The 11,678-nt window shown below is 45.8% G+C and overlaps 1 protein-coding gene across 1 annotated transcript; it reads left to right on the top strand.

Moving 5' to 3' along the window:
* Window positions 1–1,674: 1,674 nt before the first annotated feature.
* On the top strand, window positions 1,675–9,098 carry LOC101633067 (thiamine transporter 2). The gene is made up of 5 exons (XM_004674785.1): window positions 1,675–1,824; window positions 3,877–4,705; window positions 6,430–6,622; window positions 8,007–8,148; window positions 8,922–9,098. Exons 1-5 carry the CDS (start codon window positions 1,675–1,677, stop codon window positions 9,096–9,098), a joined length of 1,491 nt encoding a protein of 496 aa, XP_004674842.1.
* The last annotated feature ends 2,580 nt before the right edge of the window (window positions 9,099–11,678 follow it).

An 11,678-nucleotide genomic window follows, 5' to 3' on the forward strand; every position in this document is an offset into this window, starting at 1 on the left:
CATCTTATAAACATCCATGGCCTCACTTGGGGAAACGATATAAGCTTGCCCAATATTATAGGGACTTTTTTTAAAGATTTATTTATTTATGCACACAGAACTGGGGTACAGGCCAGAGGTGCAGGGGCAGTGAGAGGATTCACCAGAGACAGAGCAGGGAGCAGAACAGGCAGATCGACGAAGTACACTGCTGAGGGGAGCAGCGGGCGGGTCAGGAGAGGTCTGCCGGCCATATGGATCACCTCCCGGGTGGGTGGGGATCGAACTCATGTGAAAGTGGCTTTAGCTTCTTAGTGCTGTGCTTTAACCTGCTGCACCACCAGGGAGGGCCCCAATATTAAAAGAATTTAAGAAATAATATGTAGAGAGGATTCGGGGCCCTCCCTGGTGGCACAGGGGGTTGAATCACAGCACTAGGAAGCTGTCAGAGCCACTGCAGCGTGAGTTCATCCCCAGCCAGGGAGTGACCCACATGGCATGGCAGACCTCTCCTGTCTCACCAGCTGCTCCCCTCAGCAGTGCACTTTGTCAGTCTGCCTGTTCTGATCCCACTCTGACTCTGGTGACTCCTCTCACTCCCTCACCTCTGGCCTGTACCCCAGTTCTTGTGTGCATAAATAAATAAAGCTTCAAAAAAAGAAAGGATTCAGAAAGCAGGATATTTTCTTTTCTGTAAATGATGCCAGAGAACTTGACCACATCCAAGAACACAAAGAGTATATAACCTTAGCAGAATACAATCCAATCCAAAATATGAGCAGATAAGAGTCAGTTTTCCTGTGCACACTGAACCCACATGAAAAAGCAAGATATTTTCAGTTTGTTTTGTTTTCTGTGCAGTAACTAATGAAATCTCCAACCAGACTTCTTGTTTAAAGTTTGAAGCAAGTTTATTTCAGGGTTAAGAATAGATAAGAAGGATTAATGTTCTACCTTCCTCACTGGAGATGAAACTGTGGACTTGCAGGAGAAATGGACCCAGAAAAAAAAAAAGTGCAGTATAAAAAGAAACACTTTCCTTTCCCAACATAGCTTTAGTTCTGGTATGTAAATGGGAGGACTATGGAATTTCATATCTTAAAAAATGTCAAGGTATGGTTTAAATTCAATATTTGCTTTTTAAACTGAAGAATAATTCACAGACACGCAGCAGATCATCCTGGAGGTCAGTCTGGGCCAATCTGGACCAAGGGCAGACTAATAGAATAAAGGGTGTGACCAACAGGGGTTGCTGTGTGTGCAAACATTTCAGAAGCACAGCACAAAGATGGAGGGACATCGAGGGCTTGCTCGCCCATGGTACTCTTGGGTTGGGCCTCCTGCAGACAGCTTACCTGCCACCGATATCTTGCTAGATGTTGCTCACTGCCCCTCAGCCTTCACGGTCTCTCTCTACCATTTCGTAGCAGCTGCTCATCCCCGTGTGCGCCGAGAACACTAACACGTGAGCTGCACCTGCAGTAATGCATGACACAGTCCTCACCAGAGTGCGAGTCACTGACTCACCTTAGGACAGGTGAGAGCAGCTGCTCATCACTCGGCTTTCCCTGCCAGCTGCGCGCAGCTGTGAAGATGTCTGTGTACCCCCCTCGCTCCTGTACGGTGTCAGGTTTCCTCACGAGCCCACGGCTGGATTAAACACGGGTCATTGTGCTTTGTTCCATGTGACCAGTCATGGATTGTTTCCAGACGTCGCCCAGCTCCTCCTGGATTTATCCCACTGTGATCCTCTGCTTATATGGATTCTTCTCCACCATGAGGCCCTCGGAACCGTTCCTTGCCCCATACCTAACAGGCCCAAGTAAAAACCTTACCAGCGAAGAGGTAAGTAAATACACACGTCGTGCTGTGCTTAAAGTGTGCAGGACATGGACGAGGAGAGAGGGCCGGGACTCCCGTCCCTGCAAACAGGTAGCTACCCCGACCTCCATCAGCCCCTTTCACGCATCTGTCAGGTAGGAAAACTGTTCAAAGTCCTCCTTCGTCCTCACACTGCAAGTGAGAAACCAAACACGTGCCCCGGGACGCAGATCTGTAACTTGTGGGGAGCCCCGTCCCCGCGGCCCTGTGGCACCGGGCTGACACCGAGTCGCCCACACAGGAAAGGTTGGGTGAAGCTCTCAGGCCGCCTCAGGGTGAGCAGAGTGTGAGGCGGGGCTGAAGCTGCTGGGGGCACTGTGGGGCTGTGAACAGCCACCACAGGTAAGACGCTGACTTCCCTGGGAGCTTTATCTCCCCCAGAAGGTCAAATTCTCTCACTTAACTCTCCCTCTTTCTTACAACAAGAAATTGCACTGGCCCGGCTGGAGAATGACCCCAGCTGGTTTTGGGACCAGAGCTCAGAAAACACTGCAGGGTGCCAGGCCTCTGGAAGGCCCGCGGGCGGGGCTGCTGGGTGGTGAGTGGTGAGGGCAGAGGGAGCTGTTCTGCTGTGCTAAAGTCAGGTGGAGACAACTCTAGCCCACGGTGCCAGGAGTCACGTGTCACGATTCATGCAAATACACAGGTGCAGGGTGGACCCGGAGCCCACTGGGTTGCTTCTGTGATCCTTAGGATCTGGTCCCTGGGCCGCCCTCAGAAGTTTGGCCCAGCTCTCCAGACTTTCAGATGGCTGAGGGTTCCTCTTCACTGACAACGGGACCAGCTGAGGGCGCTGTCGAAAGCGGGGGGCACAGAACAAGGCGGGAGTCTTCCCCTGCAAACACCCTGCCCCCAAGACCAACAGCCTCTGCAGTTTCCCTTTAGGACTGAACAGGGAGACGCGTGCATTTCTGACTCAGTCCCCAGAGACCCATAGTAAACAGATGCCAGACTGAGGAAGAGTGACATCATTGTAGCTGGGGGGAAAGAGGTTTCAATTGTTCTTATCATTTTGCTTATTGCTCAAAGTTGCTGCTGGTCGAGCTAAAATATAGTCTGGCAGGGAACTCTTGCCAGCACAACGTCTTGGTATGAGGATATCTGCTGAAAACAGCAGGCAGCATGATGGCCATTTTAGCACAATCAGCAAGACCACAGGAAGTGACGTGTAAACAGGGAATAGAGATAGGATGTCTTGATCAGCAGCAACAGAGAAGCTCCCCCAAACAACAACCCCTATTCACCCCCCCAACCCCCCAGCTTGTGCCAGACACTTACGCATCCCCAGTCCTCATCCCTAACATACCTATTCCTCCTCGGATTTGCCCACCTTCCTGGAGTCTCACCCCCAAGTAAATGTGAGCCTGGAGGCTGGAGGGAGACCCAGGGAGAGGCACCCCTCCACAGGTGTGAGCCCCTCTAGGCCTCTCCCTTCTTAGACTTTGAGTTGTCTTTCCTCCATCCTGCTCCCAATGCTGCTTCCCCACAAAGCAACATCAGAGCACAGGAAATCTGACCATGAGAAAATGAATTACATCGTCTCCACATCATAATTCTGCAGGTTGATTTACCTGTTCAAAGCAGACCTTGGAAGGCTGGAGGTCACTGAATTTCCTAATATTATAGGTGTTTGATCTAATGTTAAGCTTTGAACGAGATGGGAATGGCCATCTTTCAGGACCCTAAATAACTGTAATAAGCCTATGAACAATGTTCAGCTAACTCAAATGTGCATACTTGCTTACTTACTACAGTCCTGATTGAACATTAAGCCAACATTCCACTGAGGTGCCTATAAATATAGAAATATTTTCTCATTGTAAGAAAGAGGTAGTTTTCTTGCCCCAGGGATTTTTTTATTATTATTCCTTTTGTGCTTTTCCATGATATCACAGACTACCTGTCCAGTCGGGGACGCAGAACTTGCTCGTGGGCCCCACAGGTCCGAGGAGCGCATGTCTGAGGTGACCCTGCTCGCTCTGCGGCTCGCGGTCACCTGATGCTTCCACTCCGCAGATCACAAATGAGGTCTTCCCAGTGTGGACGTACTCTTACCTGCTGCTGCTGCTCCCGGTGTTCATCCTCACTGACTACCTGCGCTACAAGCCGGTCATCATCCTGCAGGGGGTCAGCTTCATCGTCACCTGGCTGATGCTCTTGTTCGCCCACGGAGTGAAGGCCATGCAGGTCATGGAGTTCTTCTTCGGGATGGTCACGGCCACCGAGGTGGCCTACTACGCCTACATCTACAGCGTGGTCAGCCCCGAGCACTACCAGAGGGTCAGCGGCTACTGCAGGAGCGTCACGCTGGCGGCCTACACCGTGGCCTCGGTGCTGGCCCAGCTCCTGGTGTCCCTGGCCCGCCTGCCCTACTTCTACCTCAACGCCATCTCCCTGGCCTCGGTCTCCCTGGCCTGCCTGTGCTCCCTTTTTCTCCCCATGCCCAGGAAGAGCTTGTTTTTTCATGCCAAGCGCAGCCTGGAAGTTGAGAAGTCGCCCAGCAGGGAGGCCGCGGTGGAGGAGGCCCCTGAGTGGGAGGCGCCCGGCTGGGCCGAGGAGAAGCCCACCTCGCGGGTGCCCACCGTCTCGGGGCAGCTGGCCGGCGGCCGGGGGAGGAGCGCCAGGGCCGACAGCTCGGCGTGGGGGGTGTGTGTGCGGTGGGTGCGTGACCTGAGGCAATGCTACTCCTGCCGGCGCCTGCTCTACTGGTCCCTGTGGTGGGCGTCTTCCACGGCGGGCTACAACCAGGTGGTGAACTACATCCAGGTCCTGTGGGATTCCAAGGCCGCTTCGCAAGACTCTCTGGTCTATAATGGGGCGGTGGAGGCGTTGGCGACCTTCGGGGGTGAGTGCGCACCGGGCACCGGTCGGCTTTCATAGGCTGTTCATGTGCTTAATGGCGCCAGTTAGCCAACATCTGGAAATTCAGAAGGAATGGCAATATTTTTTAGGAGTGGAAGGCACTGGAAAATAACGTGACTATTTTATGTTTTAAAGTAACAATGATAGGTAACTCAGGAGCTCAGGACAAAGCAGCAATTAAATTCATACGACGCAATCCTAGGATTCTGTGTGGGCGTCAGGAAATGAGTTAGGAGAGTCTCCCATGCTTCCAGGATTGTTCTGAATATCAGAAGGAAAAGAAACATCTTGTCTATAGGTTTTTATTATTTTAGACAGTGGATTGAAGTATGATGACTTTGAAATTGTTGCTGGAATATGTATGTTAGTAAGTGATTTCACTTAGCTTGCAGTCGCTTGTAGCAATTTCTGGGGTAGACACCAAAAATCTCTCATAAATTTTCTTATGAGATTTAAATGGGAGGCACATGAGAGTGGGGTTCCTAACGTCAGAGGGAAACCTGCCTTTGCATTTACAATATTTCTATCCTGGTAAGTGGAAACTTAAATTTAGCAGCGTTTGAAGGTGTTTTCTGGGAAGTAGAAGATTTCCACATCCTGTTTACAACATGCTCCAGGGACCTTGTGTGTAGCATCTGTTTTATTTTTGCCTCCCTTTGGGGAGGCCTCAGTTGCTTCCTGGAAACAGGACTGTGCTGAATGTGCTCACTGAGATACCTCTGCCTTCATTCCAAATTCTGCGTGGAGATTGTTCTGCTTCCTCTGTAGTAATGCTTCTACCCTAGATCATTGATAGAAAGGTTCATAAAATATCAATAACTTGAAAGCATGAATAGATTTCTGCATCAATATATAGTTACTACCTTTAATTGCTGCTAATTATTCAGTCTTTCAACACTACCAATCAATCTAGGTTTGTTCACCCAACACTTTAAATAGGCCAGCCTCTGAAGGCCTTAAGGAAGGAGACTGCGTAAGATTACAATTAATGATGGAGACTAACACTTATTGCCCAATGGATCATATCTGTTACTCAGCCTTTAAAATATGATAATGTAAAACAAAAAGGAGAGGCAGGAGCAGACGGCTGGGCGCCTGTGCAGAGCAGCTAGCTTACCCGCGACCCTTCCCTCAGAGGCTGGTGTTAAGTGACAGCCAGCCTTGTCCTCTCTTCCCAGGCAGGGAACTAAGAGCCCCCCTCTTAGTGCAGTGCTTGCAATGAATTTGATGCTGATTACATTTTTGCAACTCAATGATTGAAGGAATAAGAAATAAAGAGATGCGCCAAAAAGAAACAGTTGAGAAAAGGAGAAATTGACCTTTCAGCAGGTCATGCTGTTTTGTGAAAATAATGTATTCACCTTCACAATTACTGGAAACCTGGAAGTTGTTTTGTTTAAAGAGTTTACTCATTTATTTTTGCGTAGATATTGGGGTGTAGGCCAGAGGTGCAGGGGCTGAAAGTGGGAGCAGAGTAGCCCAATCCTCCTACTGAAATCCACTGCTGATGGGAGCAGCCAGAGAGGCAGAGAAGTCTGCTGCACCCTGGGGGTCACTCCCTGAGCAGGGGTCGAACTGAGGCCTTGGTGTGAGCGCTGAGACTTAACCCCTGGCCACCAGGGAGGCCCAACCTGGGTGTTAAAGGAGCGTGTTGGCACCTCCTGTGTACCTCTCATAAGGTCGATCCTCCTGGTGTCTGTTTCTCAGGGGCTGTGGCCGCCTTGGCAGTGGGTCATGTGAACGTCAACTGGGATCTCCTGGGGGAGCTGGCGCTGGCCATCTTCTCGGTTGTCAACGCAGCCTCTCTGTTCCTCATGCATCACACCACCAGCATCTGGGCGTGCTACGCTGCTTATCTGATCTTCAAGTCCAGCTACATGCTTCTTATAACCATAGCGGCGTGAGTATCCCAGCACTGCCTTCCCCTCCTGAAGCTAAATCACATTCTCTTTTCTGATTCCTATAGGTCCTTTGAGAACTTCCAAAGACTTTTAATGTATTGCAGTATTAAATGTTGATTACTCCTTTCAAATTAGGTACAATTAAACCATCTCTGGGTCAGCCATTAGTCTTCTGAGTCTTGCTGAGATTTGTCATCAAGGAAAGCTTGCTGTACAGGCCCATAAATGGTAGCAACAGCCATCATCAGGCTGGGATGAGTCTTTTGGAGTATCTTACCCTCATGTGGTGATGTGGTCCCACATGATTCTCTTTGATTAAGTGTACATTTCATCCCTGATTTCAAATAGTTGCTTGAGTTATTTCAGGCACATGCATGTGTGTGAAATATTAACAGTTGGATAAGGAAAAAAGAGATGTAACAGTTACCAAAAAAAAAGAAACTGTAAATACCAGAGATCACTTTTTAAAACCACTAACATTTTGGTTTCCTTTGCAAATGCAGAGAAAGCTCACTATAGAATATGTACTTTGATATTTACCTAAGAAAAGAAACATTGGGATTTCAAATCACATGGGAGACATAGACAAAAGCATTATAAATTTTGGTTTTTAATTTGTGAGAATATTTGCTACACAGTAGATAAAACATAAAAATATGAGTATATGGGAGGAAATTATAAAGAAACGGAACAGGATAAAACTTGTTAGCAGTTACTCAGTTTCACTGAATTGTGTCAGCTTAATAAATCAAATTCATATGTGTTGAGTGTGAGGATTTTAAGGTAAGATTATGTTAGTCCATTCCATTTTAAGACACCAAGAACCCAGTCTTCTACCTGTTTGCCAAAGGTGGACTCTGACTACCGAAAGCTGGCAGGTTCCATAGTGTTTTGTAATCAGATTTCAATGTCTTTGCAATTATTAAAAGTAAGTTATAAATTACAAATTCACTCAACTGTACAACCCACCTATCACTGGATTTTACTAAGAACAGTTTACTTACCAAACTTAGAAACCATCAAAACAAATGGTATTTGTAAGAAATAACTTCAAAAATTCATCTTTGGATATTGCGTGCATTTCCCTAAAAATTCACCGTGAAACAGAATCTAGAATCAGATATCACCCAATGTTCACAAGTCATGAGAACCTAGAACCCTTAGATTTAAGGAAATATTAAGTTGGAGAGGAGGAATTTGCCGTATTTCCTTTAAACATATTTTTCTTCTGTAATTGTACTTTTTCGCTCACATCTTGCTCTGGTTTGTCTATACTGGGTTGATGAAGCCTAAAGCTCTGATAATAAGAAACACTTCCTCTCAGCTTCTGTCTGAAGCCAGTCTCAAGTGTGTCTTGTCAACGTGCGCTATGTCTCCTGGTAGCTTCCAGATTGCGGTTAACCTGAGTGTGGAACGCTACGCCCTGGTGTTTGGCATCAACACCTTCCTGGCCCTGGTGATTCAGACCATCATAACTGTGATTGTGGTGGATCCCAGGGGACTCAACCTGCCAGTCAACATCCAGGTGAGCTGCCACAACTTTGGCTCCCTCCCATGTCGCTGTGGGGTGTAGGGTAGCTAGGCAATCTCAAGGTGTCCTTCAGCCTTACCACTGCCAGTCATTAGAGCCTTTCAGTTCCACCTTTGGGCAGACACCAAAATCGGCCCTTCCTCACATCAACACAGTAAGTAGGTTTGACATTCTCATGACAGGTCAGCACTTACCTTTGACTCCTACAGTGTCACAGTGACACGCTCCCCTTCGTGTCCCCATGTCTCCTCTTCCTGCCCTCAGGTCCCCATGCTCACTGCATTTTACTGGGGTGCGGTGGGGTTCACAATCGCAGAACTCTTGTCCCCTTTTGCCTGCTCCATTAAGAACACAAAGTTAGCCCCATTTCTCAGTCTGTGTGTGGATCTGAAAAAAGGGGAGGTGAGGCGGCTATGAGATACCCTCACTGTGGAAGTTCACTCGTGGGGACCTCACATAGCGCTGCCCTGTGCTCCCAGCATGGACACTGAATCAGCAGGATTTGTTGTTCTCACTATGGGTGATGTCAGCTACGTCTGAGCCCATGCAACCTGGCCCCATAACCACAGTTAACCTGTTCCTGCAATTCTTACAATTTCGTGCCTGAGTCATCTGAGATGAGAGAAGGAATTGTGGGAAACTAATTGACCCCATTAACATCCTAAGTGTCAGTGACCCCATGATCCATACAAATCAACAGCATCAACAGACTTGCCAATGAAATGGATGGTCAACTTTGAGTCTAATTAACTCTATGTTTTCTCCAGTTTCTAGTTTATGGTACTTATTTTGCTGTCATTGCTGGGATTTTCCTAATGAGAAGCATATACATTATCTCCTCTGTTAAATGCCAGAAGAAAGTGCAGATCTTAGCTCCACAGCAAAATCCATATGGGCCACAACCAGAGGAACCCACAAGTGTCACCAAGGGAAGAAGACTCTAACTGATGGCCTCAAGGGAGGTCTGTGCTGTTCACCAAGTCACTGAATAGCATGAATTCAGCTACTCCACAGGGAACTTGGAAACCCCATCTTGGGAGCCTACACAAAACTACAGCAAACCCAGGTGTGGACTGGACCTCCATGGCCGCCCCCCCCCCACCGTGAACTGGATATAGCCGGTCAATTAACCAAGCCATGTCGGTGAGTGGTCCCGACTGGAACATGCTGGTTTTGGTCACGTGTGGACATGACAACAGATAGAGTCAAACCACGAGGCACGTCCAGTCGCCTAGAGTTGCCACCCCAGACTTATCTTGTATGTTTATTTTACCAAAGTAGACACAGCATAAGTGACTTGTCACATTTTCTTTCCTCTTTCACTAAGCATATCTCTGTATATTGTCAAGTTCTCTGAGAGAGTTGCAAGGTTTCATCCCAGTTCTGAGGACACCTCTATAACCTGTCTGCATTCACAAGCTACTGTGTTATCATATCACCACTTTGTCTTTTCATGGGTATTTTCCTTTTTGTGCTCTGTTGAGCTTTGTAACTCTACCTCAGGAATAGCCCAAGACATCTCCAGACACGTCTGTGTCCACAAAATGGCATTCAGGTGAGCTCCCAGAGCCCCTGAACTTCCCCCCCATGTAACCCCAGGTACACATTTTGGTGCTAAGCCCGTGTGATATCTGCCTACACAGAAAAACTGAATAGCAATGCCCCCAGGGGGGTCTATATGTATTTGTAAATAAGAAAACATTGATGTGTGGAAGGACTCCCAATTTTTAAAGGGTAGAGATTCTGCTAAGTAAAATAACATTTGTAAAAATATTAAAGAGCCTTTCTATTTTTTTCATGGGTTGTGCTGAAAATTGTCTGTGCTTTTCTGTCCTTTGAAACTTCAATAATTGATGCGTCGAGTAGTCTGCCACTGGGGAATAAAAAATGCTAAGTCAAGATTTGTGCTTCAAATATATTTTTTTCCAAATCCCAAAATTCAGTGTTTGTATTGAAAATAAAATTCAACCCAAAAGTCAACCCACGTAGTGGAGAAAATTAATAATATTCATACATAAGTCAAAGGAAATTAAGGATGACTACTAGTCTGTCTTAACTTTTTGTACCAGAGTTATTAGCCAACCCAATGAGACAAGTGAAAAGAATGGGAATTCAACAACTGGAAAAGAGAGGTAAAATTATCAACTTTGCAGAGTCTGCAGTATCTATTCAAGAAATCCAAATAAAAGCTGAGGTAGTAGCATAAAAAGTTTATATATAGAAACCAGTAGTTTTCACAATACAACTATTTTGAAAACATGGGTGTAAGAGACCACATCTATTAGTAAAATGAAAATAATGAGATTCTAAAAAAAAATCTAGTAATTTAATAAATATATGACTTATATGAAGGCTGAAAACATTTTTGAGGATTAAAAATAATCTTTAAGCAAATTAAATATCTAAAACATATTTTAAAATAATAATAAAATCTACTTATGCTTGGTTAGGAAGAAAAATTATATAAAGATATCAGTTCCCCTAAATAAAGTCATAAGTTGAATTTTATGCCAGAGAGAAAACACACTTTATTTCAGAACTAGTAAAGATTCTTACAAATTCCATTCGGAAAATTAACAAAGAAAATGCTTTTTAAGTGGAAAATTCAACTTTTCACGGAGAATAAAATCCTACTCTAAATTCTTAATTCCAGTAACCCTCCAAACATGAATGAGAGTCCAAAGGAACACATAGAAGTTCTAAATAAGTCCCTAATTCTCATGAAAATTCATATCACGAAAAATATAATATGCCATGGGGAGGGGGGAAAAGATGTGATATTCAATAAGTAAGATTGAATTTTTTTTTCAAAAAAATAGTAACTTGGGGGCCTCCTTGGTGGCACAGGGGTCAGTCTCAGCACTGTGAAGCTGTCTACAGCCACTGCAGCACGAGTTCAATCCCCAGCCAGGGAGGGACCCACAGGGCGCAGCAGACCTCTCCTGTCTCCCCACTGCTCCCCTGAACAATGTATCTCCTGTTCTACTCCCCGCTCTGTCTCTGATGAGTCCTCTCACCCCTGCCCCCACACCTCTGGCCTACATCCCAGCTCTTGTATGCATACATGAAATAAATATTTCAAAGGAAAAAATAATAACTTGACCAAAAAGAGCTAGAATGACTCTATTAATTAGTCATGTATAAGCAGTTATGTAAAAAAACAAGAAACTGCAAAAGTGCTAAGGAAAGCAGTAATAAAAAAAATTATAAACATACACCTTTCAAAAGTAACATAAAGCCTAAACCCCCCACCCCCCAATAAGTAAAAGCAAACCTATGCAGAACATAACTGCAATAAGCAAAGCCAAAGGACAAAAGATAAACCCAGGAAAATAACTGCAACTCATATATCAGATACTTTCCCGAATTGATAAAGAACTAACACAAGCTGATAAGAAAAAAGTCAATAACCTGATAGAAAAAATGGGCAAAGGATATGAGCAGAAAGTTTGGAGAAATACATATGACTCAGACTTATAAAAGATGCTTAAATTAATTCACCGGTAAATGTAATTTAAAGATGC

The sequence above is a fragment of the Condylura cristata genome, unplaced genomic scaffold, assembly GCF_000260355.1.
Source record: "Condylura cristata isolate star-nosed mole 26May11 unplaced genomic scaffold, ConCri1.0 scaffold00002, whole genome shotgun sequence".
NCBI lineage: Eukaryota > Metazoa > Chordata > Mammalia > Eulipotyphla > Talpidae > Condylura > Condylura cristata.